This window comes from Myotis daubentonii, chromosome 1, assembly GCF_963259705.1.
Source record: "Myotis daubentonii chromosome 1, mMyoDau2.1, whole genome shotgun sequence".
Classification (NCBI taxonomy): domain Eukaryota; kingdom Metazoa; phylum Chordata; class Mammalia; order Chiroptera; family Vespertilionidae; genus Myotis; species Myotis daubentonii.
The window spans coordinates 182,739,510-182,760,507 of NC_081840.1; the positions used below are offsets into that span (position 1 = coordinate 182,739,510).

The 20,998-nt window shown below is 42.5% G+C and overlaps 1 protein-coding gene across 4 annotated transcripts in view; it reads right to left on the reverse strand.

The window, feature by feature from the left end:
• ANXA3 (annexin A3) overlaps positions 1 to 20,998 on the reverse strand; it is a 51,812-nt gene that overhangs the window by 13,130 nt on the left and 17,684 nt on the right. For 3 of the 4 annotated variants that reach the window (XM_059667653.1, XM_059667662.1, XM_059667646.1), the window contains 8 exons: positions 20,292 to 20,379; positions 14,944 to 15,038; positions 13,607 to 13,720; positions 10,980 to 11,070; positions 6,098 to 6,177; positions 3,207 to 3,263; positions 2,787 to 2,880; positions 843 to 938 (listed from right to left, as the gene is read on the reverse strand). In XM_059667653.1, coding sequence (XP_059523636.1) covers positions 843 to 938; positions 2,787 to 2,880; positions 3,207 to 3,263; positions 6,098 to 6,177; positions 10,980 to 11,070; positions 13,607 to 13,720; positions 14,944 to 15,038; positions 20,292 to 20,379 — 715 coding nt within the window. Of the gene's footprint in view, positions 1 to 842; positions 939 to 2,786; positions 2,881 to 3,206; positions 3,264 to 6,097; positions 6,178 to 10,979; positions 11,071 to 13,606; positions 13,721 to 14,943; positions 15,039 to 20,291; positions 20,438 to 20,998 lie in introns of all 4 variants that reach the window. The other variant, XM_059667635.1, reaches the window with a different exon arrangement.

Sequence of the window (20,998 nt, forward strand, 5' to 3'; positions counted from 1 at the left end):
CAGATGAGTATTTATTGAAAAATACAACGTGAGGAACCCTCAGTGGGAGCTCACCTCCAGACACAATAATTAACATCTGAAGATGAATCAGAGGCTCACGCCAGGGGAGGGCACCTTCAGACATCAGCTCTCCTGATCTCACCAGAGGAGCTATTCATTATCACGTGGATGACAGAAATGCTTTTTCATACGGGCACTCCTGCCCTGGAATTGATGGAGAAGAAGCCGCAGCAAGCCCAGTCACCACACTAAGTTACAGCAGTTTAGGATTCCCAACAATCCCGGGTGTGTGCAAGCACGTGACAGATTCCCTTGCCTGACTCTGACCAGATGGGTCCCCAAATCCTGTCTTTGAATCGTCTCTCATTCTCTGGCCGCACCTTCCTCGCCTTATGAGAGGCAGATCGCCTTATATGACAGCGTCTCCGTCTGCTTGTTTATCCACGGGTCTTTCTGACGCACTCCCTGCTAGCACAGCCGAGGGGAGGAGACCCATAGTTCCACCTGAGCTCAACTAGCCACTGACATCGTCCAATGACCCAAAATGGGAAATCGCCAAATTGGCTCACATCTCAGCTTTCAACAGAAATGTCATATTTTTATCTCTCAAGGAGTGTACAATCCAAATGTGGTGACAAGCCAAATACAAAGTTAAAAGCAAAGTAAGATTAAAAAAATTATTTTTTTCATACATCCATTGACCCATATCTGTTGAGCATATTGTTAAATGGACGCTGTGGGAGCCTAGAGATGGGTCAGTCAGGATTCTTACAAGGAGCTCACCCCGACATTGTTCACATCAAGTGCAAAGTAACTCAGTTTGGAAGCACTCAAGAGCTTACCGATGGCCAGCAGTAGGTCTTCAAAATGTCCAGATAGTTCTCCTTTTATGCTGTCCTCAATGTCCTTCTGGCTAATATTTCTGTATTCATCAAACGCTAAAAAGCAGTACCACAAAAACAGTGAAAGCATCAAAGTCGACCACACATGACTATATTCCAGTTTTTTAACTGATACGCAGCAAATCAAGTTGTTAAGTGGTGAGCTCAAAACCCCTTCTTTAACTCATCAAAATTGGAACTTGGAAGTTTTTATTTTTCATGTCTTTAAAAAAAACAAACTAGAATAAAACCTGAACTTCATAGGCCATTTTCTTCAATGATCTTCCTCTCTCTCTCTCTCCTCTTCCTTTCCCCAGGTTGTTAGCATTTAAAATAGCCTAAAAGGTTAAATAATATGTCTAGGAAGGCAGGCTGTGTTTAAATTATAGCAGCACCTGGGTCATTAATCAAATATGTGTTATCTGCCAACACAGTCTTCAATATGAAGATTTCTTATTGCTGAGCAGATCATTCCCTCAGGGGCATGGCCTACTTCTCATGTACCTGAAGGCATTCCAATTTCTTGATCAGTTTTTGGCCCAAAGCAAAACCTGTACATGCAAGTATATGGGCATATTTTCCAAGTCAAGTAATTTTTTTCAAATAAATTTTGGGGGAAAAAAGAAAGAAAGAAATTTTGGAGAGACATCTAGGATTGCTTGGTTTTTGTTTTTAAAATGAAGATGTTGGCTCCTCCCTGGCCCAGGTCCTGGTCAGGTCACATTCAAGAGGCAACCAATTGATGTGTTTCTCTCACATCAATATTTCTCTCTGTCTTTCCCTCTTCTACTCTCTCTAAAAATCAATGGAAAAATATCCTCGAGTGAGGATTAAATAAATAAAATAAAGATGTTAATAAAACAACTATGATATACAATTACCATTATTTTATAAATGAAATTCTAATGCCAAACTTAAGGAAGGGAAACTTCAGAATTAAAAAATCCTGGTACTATCTTCGTATTTTCTCATTTTCCCGTGACTCAGCAGAAGCCTGGTCATGCACTGTGACTGTCACTGTTATCTTGACCTGCACCTGGAGCCACAGTCAGGTGCTCACAGGAAATGGGCTTCTGGGCTTCCAGGTGCTGTTGCTTCCAGAATGGCTCAGGGAGATGCAGTTCCACATAATAGTTGGTCTGACAAAGAGGGCTCCCCAATTTACCTTCATTTCAGAGAGAGGTGAATGGTAATCCATGCTAATGCATTAACAGCACCTGGTTTTTCTGGAAAGTGCCTAACTAGGGAAGTGTTGGGGTGGAAGCAAGGCAGCCAGGGTCCTCCATCCACAGGAACACTCCTCTCTGCTCTCACCCCAGAGGGCGGCCCCTTTTCTCCTCCCACCAACCCTTCCCATCTGTTACCTGTCACTCACTAGGTATCTACTCAGCCTCTATGGCAGTGGTTCTCAATCTTCCTAATGTCGTGACCCTTTAATATAGTTCCTCATGTTGTGGTGACCCCAACCATAAAATTATTTTTGTTGCTACTTCATAACTGTAATTTTGCTACTGTTATGAATCGTAATGTAAATATCTGATATGCAGGATGTATTTTCATTGTTACAAATTGAACATAATTAAAGCATAGTGATTAATCACAAAAACAATATGTAATTATATATGTGTTTTCTGATGGTCTTAGGCAACCCCTGTGAAAGGGTCGTTCGACCCCCAAAGGGGTCGCGACCCACAGGTTGGCGACCCACAGGTTGAGAACCGCTGCTCTAGGGGAACAAGAATCATGTCAGTCCTGCCTTGACTTGTTGATTCCTGAACTGTTGATACATAAAAATGGAACCACCTTTGCAATTTTTAACTTCGTTTTCCAGAATTTTGTACATTAAATGCAAAAAACATTTGCAAAGCCACACAGAGCCAAAAAGATTATAATGAGAGTCCTTACTTCGTTTTAGCTGGGGAAAGCTCCTTAGACACAGGATCTCTGTGAACTTATCTTCGTCGGTGCCCCACTTCTTCTCGCCAGCGTTATAGAGAATCTGTGGGACGAGGCGGGGAGACTTAAATGTTCTTATGGACACAGTCCTCTTGTCTCTTTTTGAAGGGTTAAGAGGAGAGGAGGTTTCTTTTGTTTTAGAGTCAGCGAGATAATTATTCAAATTTCTCACGTTTAGCAGAATAGAAATCTGAGAGGTGGGGTGGCAGGGGCTAGGGGAATAATAACCCTACTGGGGAAGGCTGGTCCCCAGCTTTCTCCGACAGGACAGGAGACCGCAGCCCCAGTTTGTGACATGGAAATGAAAAGGTGGACAAGGGGTGAGGGGGTAGTAGTTAAAGGAGATGTTTTCTTTGCTCTGTTACTGACCTGGGCATCCTTTTTGGCCAGCTGCTCATCCACTTTCAGACTTTCATCTCTTCTGCCCTAAACAAGGAAGATAAGAGCAAGGGCAACCCTTGTAAAGACAGAAGATTCTAATGCATGGTATTCCCACCAGCAGGGTGTCTGAGAGGTTCACAGAGGACTTGGGTTCCTGGGGCTCTAGTGTTGCTCTGTCACTGACTGGCCACGAAATTTGTAGCAACATCACACAATTTTCTGAGCTGTAGTTTCCTACTCTGAAAATTCAAAGATCACAAGGGAATGAAAAGACAAGCCACAGACTGGGAGAAAATATTGTTGGCAAACACATATCTGATATAGGACTTATATCCAAAATATATAAAGAATTCTTAACATTCAGCAATAATATAACAAACAACCCAACTGGAAAATGGGCAAAAGGCCTGAGCACCCTCGGATATACAGATGGTAAAAAAGCACATAAAGGATGCTCAACATCAAATATCATTAGGGAGTTGAGAATTAAAACAATAAGATACCACTTATTAGAATGGCTAAAATCCAAAACACTGATAACACCATATTGCTGGCAAGGATTGCAGCAACAGGAACTCTCATTCATTGCTGGTGGGAATGCAAAATGCTACAGCCACACAGTTTGGCAGTTTCTTAACAAAATTAAACATACTCTTACTCCTTGGTATTTACCCAAAGGAGTTGAAAATTTATATTTACATAAAAACTTGCACATGAATGTTCACAGAAATTTCTACTCGTCATCACCTAAACTTAAAAGCAACCAAGATGCCTTTCAACAGGTGAGACATACTACTATAGTATACCCATATAATGGAATAGTATTTGCGATAAAAAGGAAATGAGCTATGAAGTCAAGAAAAGACACTTAGCATGTTGCTAAGTGAAGGGGCCAGCCTGAAAGGACTACCCACTACAGTATAATTCCAACTATATGACAGTCTAGAAAAGGCAAAACTATAGAGACACTACAAAGTTCAGTTGTTGTGAGGGGTTTGGAGGGAGGGAGAGAAAGATGGCTAGTTGGAGCACAGAATATTTCTAGGGCAGGAAAACTATTCTGTATGATACTGTCCTGATGGATACGTGACATTACGCATTTGTCAAAGCTCACAGGCTGTATAACACGAAGAGTAAACCCTATTGTACACTATGCACGTTAGTTAATAATAATAATGTATCAGTATTCATCAACTGTAACGAATGTACTACTTTAATGCAATACGTTAGTAATAGGGGAAATAGTGATGGGACGGGAGGAGGGGCATATGGGACCCCTCTGTACTTTCTCTCAAATTTTCTTTAAATCTAAAAACTTCTCTAAAAAAAAAAGTCTAATTAAATAACAACAACACAGTTCAAAGGTCCCCACCAGCTCTGGTTGAAGCCTCTGTGGCTAAGTGTGTGTTCCTGTGCAAGCACTTCGGCTGATAGAGGCAGGAGGTAGAGAGGGAAAGAGGATTGCCTGAATTACTCTGAAAATTATAGGTGAATGAAATATTGGCTATAATGTTTAAAAAGCATTTGTTCCCGTTTTCAAATAGACCCTTGTATGCCTGTCTGATTTTTGCATGACTTATTTGCTTCTTTTCAGTGCTGCTGATTCTCTACTGTTAGTCTGTTTGCCTTGTTCTCTCTTTGTGCATTCTGATCTAGTCATAAAAATGCTGATTATCATTGATTTAATAATAATCAGCCACCACTACCACGTACTGATCACTTTCTATGTGCTAAGTACTTCATATCATCTATCTATCTATCTATCTATCTATCTATCTATCTATCTATCTATCTTTGCAGCATCTATGACATTAGTACTGTTATTACTTTAATTTTACACATGTGAAAACAAAGGCTTTGAGGCTTAAGGTAATGTGTCCAGACACATAAAGCTATTAGGCAACAGAGAAGCATACGATTCCAGGTCTGTTTGATTCTGAAACCCTGCCCGGAAGCCCTAATCTTTGCTGCCTCCTGTGAGTATGTGTGTGTGCCCTGTGCACACACACAGACGTATACTTTTGAATATAAACCTCTGGGGTGTATGTTTGCAGCAATGCCCCATAAATTGGCGACCCTCATAAGGTTTCCACCGTTTGAAATAACTGAAACAAAAATTAAGGGAACTTGTTTCTTAGTGGCATTTGCCTCACTTTGACAAGTGCTGCTTGAGACCACTGTTGGGGTTCTCTCACACGTTACAGGCTGCGTAAATCAGCTGAAAGAGGCCAGTGGGACAGGCTTATTTCCTCTCTTACACACACCTGGGATTACGGCTCATCCTCGACCCTGCCCACCTGTATTACAAAGTCATGAGCCTCCTAAAAAGAGACAGCAAAGTGTGGAGTCATTTAGTCACATGGTGATAAGTGATTTAGCAACTCTTCCAAAGGCATAAGGATGAAGTAGCTACAAGTTATTTTTTTTTTTAAATCCTGAGACTAATATACCTGTCTCTGAAGACAATTTGTCTGTATTATGTTTCGTACTTAATTTAAATGCTAACAAAAGGAATATTTATTCTTTGGAGTACAGATAAAAATAAGCATGTCTTAAAATGGAGATACTTAAAATAGATATGGGCAATTATTTTATGTCAGATGAATTATCAGAACATTTCTAATGTATTGTGAAACCCAATCTTAACACTTTTAATCCATATACTGACTATCAAAAGATTTTTTTGTTACATGATGACATTATACTTTTCGGATGGTGGTTAAACATACTGTTCCATGGCAATGCAAACACAAAGTGAGTGAATCATTTCATAAGGAAAATCACAAGTTTATTGTCTCCATTTGGTTATTTTTAAACCCCCTAATTATTATTGAGCATGCAGCTAATTGAGGAATTAAAAAATAAAAGATAAACCTTACGTCTGCCAAAGTCAACAGAGCTTTCCGGAAGTCACCAGATGTTTCAGAGCTGATATCATCTCCAAGACTCTTCTTATATACTGAAACCACATAAAAATGGAATTAAGCCTTGACAAACTGGAAAATAGTATTATAAACCAGAGAAAAGTTTAAGTGTCCACGTTGTCCAGAAATGAGTACCTGATAAAATAAACCTTGCTTTTTTTTTAAAAAAAATTTCCTGGTGTTCTTCTGAGATGGGTACCCTGTTGTAGCTATTACTATAGTACGTGTTGTGGTAGGTGCACAGGGACAGAAAGAATTGCCATTCTGGATCAAACCATGGTCCACTTCATCTGACAATGGCACCAAGGAACACACGTACTAGTACAGTGGGGAAGCTTGAGTGGGCTAGCTGCTAGTCTGCCTTCCAGTTTCTATTCTCTCTTTCTTCTGTAGCAATAGAACCCTCATCTTGAGCAAATCATAATGCCTGCAGCATAAAGACTACATTCTCAGCTTTCCTCTTAGCGCGTACAGCTCCATGACTAAGTTCTTGTCAGTGGAATGTAGGCAGACAAATGCGGCATTGCTGAGAAATCTCCGTAAGGGATGGCTCACGCCCATCTTAGTCCCTTCCTCCACCCTCATGCCTGGTCTGTAGATGCATATCTGAGCATACCTGGAGCTCAGGGAGCCATCCTGGCCTATGAAGATAAGGACTACATCTATATGATGGCAGAAACGTAAGCAGAAAGTGGCCTGGACTCCTGAAAGTTCTGAGGCGCTCTCATGCCAGTCCTAGAATTGCCTGTCTCCAGACCTAGTCTGCATGTGGGAGAAATACACTTAGACCGTATCTGAGCCATTGTAATATTTGTTTTATGGGTGTACAGAGCTAGATTATATTATTTGACAGCTCTCAAAAGAAAGCTACCCTAAAAGACACGATTTTTCCATAACAAATGACAACTGCCTGTCCACCTGTTTCAGGGCTGACTAGTTGTAGCTCCTCCTGCATGGCCTCTTATGCAGTGTGCACTGAGTTTAAGGCCCTGCTCTGCTCCATCCATGCTCACTGATCCTCTCGGAGTAATATACCTGCGTGCAGCTGACACCAGGTGGCCGTTTGAACTCTGCCTGCATCACTTTTAAGGGCTCTATAAATTAGTCATATGAATGCTTGTCCTTTTAAATCAATAAAAGACAATTATAGAAAGTGATATGAGGTTATCTTGTAGCAAGAACTGTGTAGAGATAAGAACTCTTCCAGCATGTTTTAGTCTGTTTTTATGAAATCTATATTTTTTCCAGAGCAATTCAAATAAGCAAAATTCACTATAAATTATCTAAGTAATAATAACATTAGGTAGGCACCCTTTTACCTAATAGTCATGGTATCATTATGTCTATTCTTCACTTTAATTAGAAAAAAGTAATTATTTAAAAATACCAAGCCAAAGAATAAAGCTCTCACATGTTAGAATTTGAGGAAGCATTTTACATTTTAGAATCTTCTAGATGAGGCCTTATCGTCATTTTATGTAGCCTCCCCACACCTCCCTTGACCCCAGATATTTTTCAAGAAATAAGAATATGAAATACAATGCCTAGTTCCTTTATGAGGGCCAAGCAGATAGCCTCCTTTAATGGATTGCTCATGCCTGGGTCACCATTTCGCATGACACGGCACCACTGCGCTTGCTGCAGCTGACTGCAACAGGGTTGGCACCTGACTCTAGGTGGCCAGCAACCCAAGAGGTGACTGGGTGGGAGAGCGTTGTCCGAAATAATGCTCTCTACTAGCCAGTGCCTTCCTGAGCCCATTGAATGTGCTCCCTCAGGGAGTGAGCTGTACAGAAAAAGGAGACAGAGGCAATAGAGTAGCAAAAGAGTGAAAAGACTCCCAGAAATAAGGCACAAAACAGAGGCCAAGAATAACCAGAAACCAAGGGCAAATACAAGCTTTGAGTAGACACACACTGCATGGCCAGGGAAGAGGAGTTACTGGGCAGTGTCAAAAACAGCAGAGGCAGAGAGGGAGGAGAAGGAGTGGCTGTAATGAGAACACCAGCGCGGGGAGCAATGCATGCCTGATGCGGAGGGAGTGACAAGGTAGCCGAGTCCCTGGAGCAGGGCTGCTGTGTGCCGAGTCTCTGTAAAGCTTGGCTGTGTCTAATTGAGACTATTTCCTTTCTTTCTTTTTTTTTTTTTTTTTATAAATATATTTTATTGATTTTTTACAGAGAGGAAGAGAGAGGGATAGAGAGTTAGAAACATCGATGAGAGAGAAACATCGACCAGCTGCCTCCTGCATACTCCTCACTGGGGATGTGCCCGCAACCAAGGTACATGCCCTTGACCGGAATCGAACCTGGGACCCTTCAGTCCGCAGGCCGACGCTCTATCCACTGAGCCAAACCGGTTTCGGCGACTATTTCCTTTCTTTACGTTTTGTGTATCATTAATCCCTACTCACCAGTGACCTACATGCAATTCCATTTCTTTTGGCCTTAGAGAGCTCAGCTCACCCAGATATCACGGCATCTGGTGACTCGGAACTATTATCGCTTGTCATGTTTACAAAACAACAGCCCTAAATGCTAGATATGGCACTTGGTTCTTAAGATCCCAATCTGGATCTTGAGGATATTCATTCAATAAATATTTGAATTTGCCTTCTGTTGTTCTGAGCACGGGAGCCATAGCAGTGAACGAAACAGACCAAAAGCCCGTCTCCACAGAGCGTACATCCAGGGCTGTTTGTCCGTAAGTGCTGGGCTCCAGGGTGCCGCCCTGTGGCAGGTCACCTCACGGAGCAGTGACTTTTCTAAGAAACACCAGGAAGCAGCAGGACCTGGCTCTGATGATTTTTCATATGTAAATAAACTAATGGAACCAAATTAAGTGTTGAACTAATGGAACCAATTTTTTAAAACACTTACAATGTACCCACTGTGCCCATTTAGCAATTACCTCATCTACTCCAAATTTACCTTTCTGTACCCTGCTTTGTGGAGCTGGGTTTGGGACTCTACAAATTACATTTCTCTTTTGTACCCACCCCGAACACCTGTTAGGTTCCACCAATTTGGGGGCGGAGGGGAGCACTGGAGGGAGACTGGAAGGCAGGAGGAGGAAAGAAGAACATGCTATTTGCTTGCTATTCAGGTCAATGGCAACCCCGTGAAGGGCTTTGTCCCTGACAGCAGCAGCTGTCCCGACTACTAGGACAAGTCGCTTAGCACCCCCATGGGGGTCCAGCTCCGGCCAGATGGAACCTTTCACGGCGTCTGGACTCCAGCTCCTTAAGCCTCTCCTCCCAGCCCCTAAGGCATCAACACCTGCAAGACAGTGCCTCTCCTCCGAGCTTCTAGTATCTGAAAACCCCAACCTCTTTCCTCTGGCGTCTCAGCCCTGGGAGTTATACCTCTGCGCCACACCTCTGTGCCCTTTTTCACTTTTCAGTCCTCCCAAAGGTGTTCAAACAATTCTCTACATCAAATTCTCTCTGTTAAAATACCGACTGCTATTTCTGTTTTTCTCACTAGACCCTGATTAACACATCAGCAATGAAACAGTCACTGACCTATCACTGAGGTGTTTACCTTCTAATGGGAACTTCTCAAAGTGGCCTCTCTAACCCCGACCAGGGGGACAGTACAGCCCTGATGGAGACCCCTCCCACTGCAGCGGCTTCCTGACACACAAACTCAGAAACCATGGCTCCCTTGTGGTTCTTGGTGAGGTTTACAGAGGCTGTTGTATGATACAGAACTGGGCTGGTATTTGTCCCTGGTTCCTGGTAAGTCACCTCTAAGCCCTTGGAAATTACTAAATAATAGAAATGTCTTTGTTATTCCTGGCAGGTCCCATGAACTATACCTGAGTATTTGCTGACAAGATGACTCAGGATCCGAGTGATCAGGGGCTGGCCACACCAGAAAGATTTGAGAATTTAGGTTCTGAGCCACATGAGATCGGCCGAGGAGCATTGAAGATGAGTTTAATCATGTGGCCAGTGGTCCAATCGATCATGCCCATGTAATGAAACCCCAATAAAGACCGTGGAATCCAAGCCCGAGTGAGCTTCCCTGGTTGGTAATTATACATCGATGTGCTGGGAGGGTTGTGCATCCTGAGGACACGGAAGCTGTGCATTCAGGACCCTCTCAGGCCTCTCCCTATGCATCTCTTCATTTGACCAGTACTGACCTGTATTCTTTATAGTAAACCTCTAATTGTGCGCAGAGCACTTTCTTGAGTTCTATCAGTCATTCTAGTGAGCTACTACACCTGAGGGAAGAGTGAGAACCCCTCAATTTGTAGCCATTTGGTTAGAAGTGCATGTGGCCTGGGAAAACCTGCAGGGGTGGCTCATTTCTGAAGTTAGGGTAGCCTGCTTGGGCCTGTGCTCTAACTTGTGAAGTCATGCTAACTCTGGGTAGTCAGTGTCAGAACTGCAGAGCAGGGACTTGTTAATTTTTATATAGCTGACAGGCTATTAGGACTTCAGCTAATTGCTGGACACATTCTCTAAATGGTTCATCTAATTTCCCACCAAAAGTCATGAGGCTGATCTAAGTGGCTTTTAACACATAATGTTAACGTACAATGATTTGAGTCTCTTACACTGATGAAATTAGTTGATTCAATTAAGCGGTGATCACTGAGAGCAAAAGGCAAAGTATTAATGCCATCGTTATGGAGCAGTTTCTAGCTCAATCATATTCATTTTTTCTCTGAAAATCCCACAGACATTAGCCCATTTTAGAATGGAGCCTCTTTTTGAAGTCTTGCCTTCTCAAAAGCCTTGTGAAGAAGAGATTGGTGGGTTTCTGGGAAAGGCAAACACTGGCTCATATACATGTGGATGGTGGTAAAAGTAAGCAGAGAAGATGACCTGTGTAGTAGGCTTGAGAGATCTCCTTCATCTGCCTGCTTGTCCTGGTGGTTAAGATTTCAATCAATGCATCTTCATCTGTCCCAGCGCCCTAAAAAGGGAATCTGTTTTTAGAGCACTTAAAAAACTTAAACTCATGCATTTCAGTCTTAATATCTTGTTTTATATGAATGAAAAGAACAGTTTTGAATAAATCAACGTAAGGGTCTTTATGGATCTAAAGCAGTTTTCTAATATTCCATATTTTAGTCTTAAATAATACGAATCATGTGTTAACTGACATCAAATTTCCCCCAAAATTTCATACTCTAATTAAAAATCAATTGAATAATTCAAGGAAGAAATTGTAGAAAGGGAAAAGCCTACATCATTCGAGATCAGAAGTGAGCATTCAAACACACCATTATATTTAGGAAGGGCTCTGCAATTCTTTTGAATGAATTCATCCCTACACTAATGTACTAGGTTGGTCAGCATGTATCACCCTCTTCATTCAGGGAGATTTTATTTATTTATTTATTTATTTATTCTTTTTAAAAAATATATTTTATTGATTTTTTACAGAGAGGAAGGGAGAGGGATAGAGAGTTAGAAACATTGATCAGCTGCCTCCTGCACACCTGCTACTGAAGATGTGCCCACAACCAAGGTACATGCCCTTGACCAGAATCGAACCTGGGACCTTTCCGTCTGCAGGCCGACGCTCTATCCACTGAGCAAAACCGGTCAGGGTGATTCAGGGAGATTTTAAAGCCTCAATAATGTATAATGGGCCCACGTGGTTTAGGGATTAGTTACTCCTGAGCCTTGGTCTGTACTGAATCACACTGTGACTCAAAAGAAGCCACTTACACTAGGACTTGATAAAATAAGACCAATGGCCTGGCTGGTGTGGCTCCATGGTTGAATGTCAACTTACGAACCAGGAGGTCATGGTTTGATTCCTGATAAGGGCACATGCCCAGGTTGCGTAGGGAGAGGGGCAGCCAATCAATGATTCTCTCTCATCATTGATGTTTCTATCTATCTCTCCCTCTCCTTTCCTCTCTGAAATCAATAAAAATATTTTTTTAAAAAAACAACACCAATGCAGCATATGAACAGAGGCTGAATTCTTGTCCCTCAATGGCAGATTCCTACTTGCCCCCATATCTTGCCTTTAAAAATTATTAATTTATAAATTTTAAATACATGAATTTTTAGAGCAGTTTTAGGTTCACAACAAAATTGAGTAGACCCAGTACATCTTTTACCTTCCATGCTTAGTAATAGAATGCCTAATTTTTTTACTTAGCACATAACTACCCAAGTAAATACATACTATGTGTCTCAGCTTCCCTTAGAGCTAGGTTTATCCATCTAACTAAACTCTCATTAACGGAATATATGTGAAGTTCCCTGTACATTTTCTGATAGTCCCCAAGGATCCGGGATGAACCTTCCTTTGTCCCTTACTCTTTTTTAGCTTGGATGAAGACATATGGCTGGACTGAAACTGGATCTTTGTTGAACTGGGATGGTCAGGAGAGGGCGTGATGGTTTTACATTTTAACTTGGCCAGGCTACATTCCTCAGTTATTTAACCAAACACTAATTAGGTTTGCTCTAAAGGTGTTTTGTAGATATAACTGAAGTCCATTATCAGTTGACTTTAAGGGAGATTATCTAAGATATTTTATGTGGGACTAATTTTGTCGGTTAAAAGGGTGTATGAACAAACCTGAGGCTTCTCTGAAGAAAAAATTCTACCTGTGGGCAGCAGCTTGAGGTGGTGCTAAGAGTTCAAGCCTGCCCTTCAGATTTTAGATTTGCCTAACTAGCTCCATAACCATGTAACCAAGTCTTGCAATACATCTCTTAATATATATCTCCTGCCTACTGGTTCTGCCTCTCTGGGGAACCCTGACTGATAACAGATAGAATTTTAAAAAAACACAGAGATAGATAGGAGCCAGACCTTGCTGGAGGATGAAGGTCATAGAAAGGAGTTTAAATTTTAAGTATTCAAATTCATTGGCAATTTATGCAGCTGAATAATATAATCGATTCTAGAAATAACTTTATAAAAGTAATTTTGGCTATTCTGTGTGAATAAACTTGAGATGTGTAAAAATGGAGGCAAAGGGACCAATTAGGAGGTCATTGGTATGGTCTAGTCAAAAGATGATGGTGGTGAACTAGAATATTAGCAATGGATTTTGAGAAATATGCTCTCATTTTTTATAAATCTTGGAGTAGATCTAATAGGCCTCCAGATAGATTTGGGAGCTCTGAAGGATGAGGGAAAGCAAGCGATCAAAGATAATACTAGGTCTTTGGCCTAACCAGTGGGGTTGATGATGGTGCCATTCATTTTGAATGGCAATAAAATAGAGAATTTGAGTCTTCAGGTCAAAAACAAATAAATTAGAATGACAATATCCTTTCAGCCCAGGATCACCTGGGTTCAAGGTTCTACAACTGCTTCCCACTTCAGGGTTGTTCTACTAATTGGAGAGTACAGATACAAAATGACACCCAAATCTATCAGATTTACACCCATATCTCAAGTGTGCATGGGAAGAAAGTCACCATTTTTGATGACATAGTCAAATCCTGGGCAGAAATGACTGGTGTAGGGCTCATACCTTCATGGATTTCTTCAGCTGCTTCGCATCAAACACTGCCGGAGGAGTCACGAGGGCCACCATGAGATGCTCGAAGTGGCCAGAGAGATCACTCTTCAGGTCATCTTTCAGTTTCTAAAAAAAAAAAAAAAAAAAAAAAAAAAAAATGGTAAGTGTGACATGCTCTTCCTTTTTCTTTCTCTAAGTCACCTAGTGAAAGATGAACATATGTAACAATATAGATGAAAACACGACTGTTCTAAAACGCTCTCTAACCTCATCTCTTCCTTCTGCTTCCTCTTACACCCATACCTTTGACTTTCCATACTGCTGCCAAATTGGAACTTTTTCTGTTCCTTAAATGTCCCCACCTGGATTTGCCTCAGGGTTTTTGCATTTGTATCTTCTGTCTGAAATGCTCTTCTCTCCACATCAAGTGGAGCAAAAGCCTTGGCATTTAGTCTTAGTTGAGAGTAAGGTAACAACCCCCCTCACCGCTATCTCTTCACCACCCGATCTAAAGGAACCATTCACCAGTCATTCTCTACCAATCATCCTATTTTAATTCTTTCATAACACTTACCAATATCTGAACGTATTTTATTTACTTATTTATTATTTTTCTAATTGAATAGTAGTTCTATGAAAGAAGAGAGGATCTGCTTTTTATACCAGTGAATCTCCAATGTCTAGGATATCTTCTGACTCAGCGAAGTACCACAGTTCTGACACAGAGTAGTTTATTATTGAACAAATAAAGCATGTGAAGAAAAAGACACACAAATGTTCTTGTATAGTTCTTAATACAGTTTCTTATACTTAGTAAATTTTCATTTGCTGAATGAATTAAACCTGTAATTACATACACGTTACAGTTAAAAGGGAAATTAAAGCTCATCTTAGACAGGATTTATCAGATAATTGGTCAGATAATTCTTTGTTGGGGGAGGGGGCCTTGCTTGTGCATTGTAGGATGTTTAGCAGCATCCCTCACTTGTACCCACCAGGTGCCAGAAACATCCCTCTCTCCCACACCAGTTGTGATAACCAAAGTGTCTGGAGACATTGCCAAATATTCCCTGGAGAGTAAAATCATTACTGGTATGGAGCCAACCATCTAAGGCAACTTGCTTATTCAACAGGTAAAGAAATTAAGACCCAGAAAGATCAAATAACATGCCCAAGGCTATTCAGCCAGTTAAGGGCAAAACCAGGACTCAAAATCCAGGTTGTTAACTGGAAACTGGGTACTTTCTGTTATACTTGGCTTCAAACAAAAGATCTGTGGGCATAATCCATGGGAACATCCCTGGTCCATTAGTGACTAGCTCTTTACTGCCCATGTTAATCAACTGTACCTTTTCATATGCTGCTTGATATTCCTTAACAATCAGCTGCCGCTGTGCATTCGACCTCTCAGTCAGAATGCTGATAAGCGTTTTCTCATCAGTTCCTAAATGAAATGAAAATAATGTTACTTACTACCAATCCAAAGATGCTTAGTACCTGTCGTGAACAAAAGAAAATGATTGATGGTCTGAAACAAATGCAGACAGGAAGGCATTTTAATTTTTATTATTATTTGTTTTAGAATATTTTTTTGTTGTTGTTAATCCTCACCGAAGGATATTTTTTCCTTTTTTTTTTTTTTTGAGAGAGAGAGAGAGAGGGAGAGAGAGAGAGAGAGAGAGAGGAAGGGAGTGAAGAGACAGAGAGAGAAGCATCAATGTGAGAGAGACACATCCATTGGTTGCCTCCCGCACACGCCTTAACCGGGGCAAGGGTCGAACTTGCAACCCAGATACGTGCCCTTGACTGGAGTCAAACCTAATACCCTTCAGTCCACAAGCTGATGCTCTAACCACTGAGCAAAACCGGGTACGCTAGATGATGTTTTTATTGATTTTAGAGAGAGACAGGAAGGAAGAGGGGAAGAAAGAGAGACAGCTGCCTCTTGCATGCCCCCTACTGGGGATAGCGCCTGAAACTCTAACCCTAACTAACCCTAAACCCAGGCATGTGCCCTGACTGGGAATTGAACTGATAAACTCTTGGTGCGTGGGATGACACTCAACCAAATGAGCCACACCAGTAAGGGTGGCATTTTAATTTTTAATTTCCAGGTTGAAATCTGTATTTCTTTGTTTGCCTGACTTTTTGAAAAGGAAATTAACTTTATTTGTATACTTTTTGGGGAAGAAAACAATCACTGCCTAAATATTTCTCTGACAGAGGGAGCAGCACAGGAATATACTGCTTTTGGACCAGGTGTTTTTTCCGTATGAGGTTCAGTTACTATCCTGTATCTTTTCTCTTTCTTATCTCCATACTTGACATCAAAATCTTCTTTCCTCTAAAAAAAGAAACTGACATTTATTGAGAACCCACCATGTACTGGACACCTTTTACTAGTAATTACTGTCATATTTAATATTCACAGGGGCCCTGGGAATAGGTATGATTAAACTGTCCTAAAGATGAAGATACTAACACTTAGAAAACTTACCTCACTTGCCAGAGTCATGCAGCTTTTAAGTGGTGAACAGGAATTTGAACCCAAATTTCTGACTCCAAAACATATATCTCTCCTGGTCCATACCTCTCTCAGGCATTCCACACCTATTTACTTAACCACCCGAGTGAAGAATAACATCTGGCCAGGGCTGATGCTGGCCTGCCCAAGAAAGACCTCATGATCACTAGTTTCTTAACCATTATAGTATTAAGATAATGTAAGTCCTGTTAGCCTCCTTAGCAGTAGAGGAATACACCTCGGTTGGGGAGCTATGAGCTGGCCTGGCCTACATGCATTGGGTCTGCATGACTAGAATGGTATAAAAGAATTATTGGAATGCTAGACTCAACTTCTCTGTGTTAAACTGACCCACACACAACTTGGGTATACACAATCTTGACAATCAATGGTACACACTCTACATCACTGATGGGATAAAAGAAACTGTACTTGGTTAGCTACTAAGTCTCCCATTGAAAGATGCTGCCCCACTGTATCTGTGGTCTTGTAGTTTTCTATACAGTTAAGACAACACAGACTTAGAGTCAAGCCTAGTTGTGTCCTGTGAGCCTGACTATTAACTTGGACCTGTAATGGCTTCTGTGTTGGTGCATGACTAGACACTTCCAAATGCGTAAGTATCAGCATGCCCCACATTGAATTCATTCTACTTCCTTTCTAACTTTTTTTTCATTCTGTTCCCTCATCAATGACACACTATGATGTAGTCATCCAATCAAAAATCCTGGGAGTCATTCTATACTCCTTTCTCCTCTTTCCTCCCTACATTGTAGCAATCCTCTGCATCTCTTGAATTTGTCCTCTCCTCTATCACTGTGTGCTTATCATATATTACCCAGAAACTTCAACAGCCTCCTAATTTGACCTCCTTATAATTCATACTGTATGTTACTGCCTAAACATGCATCTGATCATATTAATCTCTTGCTTGAAATCATAATGCTCTCTGCAACCTTCAGGATGAAGGTTACACTCCTTTATTTAGGTCATTAGGATCTAGCTCAGATGCTTTACAAAGCCTGCTTTAGAATATGACTATACAGAAGGATCATAGTTACTGCCAAAGGGAACTGATTTAATGTCATGAGAGGCTGACATACACCGTGGATCTGTTTCCTGTGAGAGAATTCTGATTTCTCCAGGGAGCAACAATCTTGATCATTGGTGCAGCGGAAACCTGGATCCAGATCTCTGACTAGAAAACATGTATATCCCTCTCTCAACCATTTCAGAACCATAAACTTGCAATAAAATTTACTATAGCCAATGTTAGAAGAAAACCACAAACCGGAAGAAGATATTTTCATGGCCTTTAATTTTTTCAAATGTTTAATATCCAGAATTTATAACCTGCCAATCATGAAGAAGACAATCCAACTAAAAAAATGGATAAAAGATATGAAGAAGTTAATCATGGAAGAAGAAGCAAATAATCCAGAAATGATTATTTGGTCATGGGAATGTGGAGAAGAGAGGAAACAAGCACACATTCAGAATGAGATGTAATTTTAAATTCTTTTACTTTTTTAATTTGAGAGAGAGAGAGAGAGAGAGAGAGAGAGAGAGAGAGAGAGAGAGAGACAAAGATTTGTTGTTCCATTTATTTATGCATTCATTGGTTGATTCTTGTATGTGCCCTGACTGGAAATAGAACCCAGAATCTTGGCATGTTGGGATGATGCTCTAATCAACTGAGCTACTCAGCCAGGGACAAATGAGGTATCATTTTAGTCTCACTCAATTGGAAATACGGAATAGTATGACCTTAGCAAGTATTGATAAGAATATGGAGCAAGAGGAAATCTCATGTATTCCTGCTAGGAATGCTATTTTGTATAATCATTTCAGTGAGCAGTTTGGCAATAATTTTAATTTGAAGATAAACACCTTCAACTTAGAAATTCAATTGTTTTATTCTAGAGAAATGTTAGCAACTGTGCACATGAGACATAAGCAGGAATATTTAATGTGATATTTTTATATTGTAATAGAAAAGAATTATAGGCAACTTAAATATTCCATTAATATTCCCATCTTACAATATAGTAATCTAATAGACTGATATGCAGTTAAAATTAATGAACTAGAGCTAAACATATCAACATGGATAAATCTCAAAAACATAATGTTAAGGGGTAAAAAGTTACAGAAGAATTTATGCAGTATGATTTCAATTTATGCTGTTTGAGACCATGCAAAACAATATGATGTACATACATATGTAGTTACAAAATTACAACTTTCATGGGAATGAACTCTAATTTAAGATAGTGTTTATCTCTAGGGAATGAGATGGGAATGAGGTCCTGCAAGGATTGGCAGGGGCTGTATTTGTAATAATTTATAATGATGATGATAATTACTATTGCTGGTAGCAGTGATGGTAAGTAAATAGGGCAAATTTTAAGATTTAATAAAACTGGGTTCCCTATACTTTTCCTTATTATTTCACAACTAGAGGCCCGGTGCACAAAAATTTGTGTACTCGGGGGGGGGGGCCCTCAGCCCGGCCTGTGCCCTCTCGCAGTCTGGGACACCTTGGGAGATAACGACCTGTTGGCTTAGGCCTGCTCCTGGGTGGCAGTGGGCAGGCCCAATCCCCAGGTGCAGCCCCTGGTCAGGCTCAGAGCAGGGCCGATTGGGGAGTTGGGGTGCCACCCCTTGTCATGACCAGGGCAGGGCGGATTGGGAGGTTGCGATGCCACCCTCAGTCACGCTCAGGGTAGGGCCGATTGGGGGGTTGGGACACCACCCCCTGTCACACTCAAGGCAGGGTCAATGGGCAGGTTGTGGCGCCACCCCCTGTCACACAGAGCATGGCCAATAAGGGGGTTGGGGCGCTGCCCCCTGTCACTCACAGAGCAGGGCCCATCAGGGGGGTTGGGGCTCCGTACCCTGTCACGCACAGAGCAGGGTCAATCAGGGGGTTGGGGAGCTCCCCCCTGTCACGGACAGAGCAGGGCTGATCAGGGGTTGAGGAGCTCCCCCCTGTCACTCAGAGAGTAGGGCCGATAGGGGAATTGGGGCACCGCCCCCTGTCACACACAGAGCAGGGCAGATCAGCGGGTTGGGGCGCCGCACCCTGTCACACACAGAGCAGGGCTGATCAGGGGTTTGGGGCACCGCAGCCTGTCACACACAGAGCCACAGGACAATCAGGGGGTTGGGGAGCTCCCCCCATCAGGCAGAGAGCAGGGCTGATCAGGGGGATGGGGCGCCTTCCCCTGTCACGAACAGAGCAGGGTGGATAGGGAGGTTGTGGCCCTGCCCCCGTCATACACAGAGCCACAGGATGATCAGGGGGTTTGGGCGCTGCCCCCTGTCACACTGATCCCGGTGCCGGGAGGCCTCTCGGCTCCGCTGATCCCGGTGCTGGGAGGCATATTACCCTTTTACTATATAGGATAGAGGCCTGGTGCATGGGTGGGGGCCGGCTGGTTTGCCCTGAAGGGTGTCCTGGATGAGGGTGGGGGTCCCGCTTGGATGCATGGCCAGCCTGGATGAGGGGATGATGGCTGTTTGCAGCTGGTCACACACCCTTCAGGGTCGGGGGTCCCCACTGGGGTGCCTGGCCAGTCTGGGTGAGGGGCTGAGGGCTATTTTCAGGCTGGTGGGTGACTGAAGCTCCCAACCGCTTCTTTTTTCTTTTTTTTTTTTATTCTGGGCCAGCTTTAGCTCTGGCTCCAGCTCTGAGGCCTCTACTGCTGAAAGCAGGTATCTGGTTTGTTTGGGTTCTATAATCGAAACAATGTATAACTCCAGCTCTGAGATCCCGGTTTGCTGAAAGCAGGTTTCTGGGGTTTTGTTTAGCTTCTATATTTGTTACAATGTTTCAAACTGCAGGCTCAGAGGCCGGCAAGGCAGGCGGGGAATGTTGGAGTCCTCCGTCACTGAAGCAAGCAAGCTTCATGTTAGTTTCAAGCTGCCTGGCTCCCGGCTGCCATCTTGGCTGGCAGTTAATTTGCATATCGCCCTGATTAGCCAATGGGAAGGGTAGCAGTCGTACGCTAATTACCATGTTTCTCTTTTATTAGATAGGATTTTAAGTATCTTACAATTTCTCTAACTGAGTAAGCCAACTTGGGCAAACGGAACCATTTCACTTTTGGACTGTAAAATATAATCTAATTTGCTTCAACACAAAGAGAGGAATTATAAAGCACCACTCACCAATTCCTCGGATTGCCTTTCGAATCGCTTCAGCATCCACTGATGGGCTAAAGCCTGGATAATCATGCACTGTCCCACGGTGTCCCACCTGGAAGGAAATATTTGAAAGTCCCACCAGTTCAAAATGACACTTTTGTTTATCTACACTAATAAAAGAGAAAAATGGTAATTGGCGTATGACGATACCCTTTTCATTGGCTAATCAGGGCTACATGCAAATTAACTGCCAACTAAGATGGCAGTTAACTGCCAACAAAGATGGCAGTTAATTTGCATATGTAGGCACAATGCAGGGAGGAGAAAGGGAAGCAGGAAGAAGCCCCCTGCCACTGACAGTGATCGGAAACCCAGGGGGGAGCTAAGAGCTGGGGGGCAGGGCAAAGGCAGCCTTGGGGCTGCCTTTGCCCTGCCCCCCAGCCATGATCGGAGAATCAGGCGCCTTTGCCACCCTGGCCAGTGATAGCAGGAAGTAGGGGTGGAGCCAGCGATGGGAGCTGGGCATGGTCGAAGCTGGCAGTCCCGGGAGCTAGGGGTTCCTTGCCTGGGCCTAAAGCGGAGCCCACGATCGCGGGGCCGCTGCAGCTGTGGGTCCCCGCTGCCCGAGCTGGATGCCTCAGCCAGAGGTGTTAGGCCTGGGCAGGGGTGGAGCCTGCAACCACGGGGAGCTGGGGGTCCCCTGCCCATGCCTAACACCTCTGGCCGAGGCA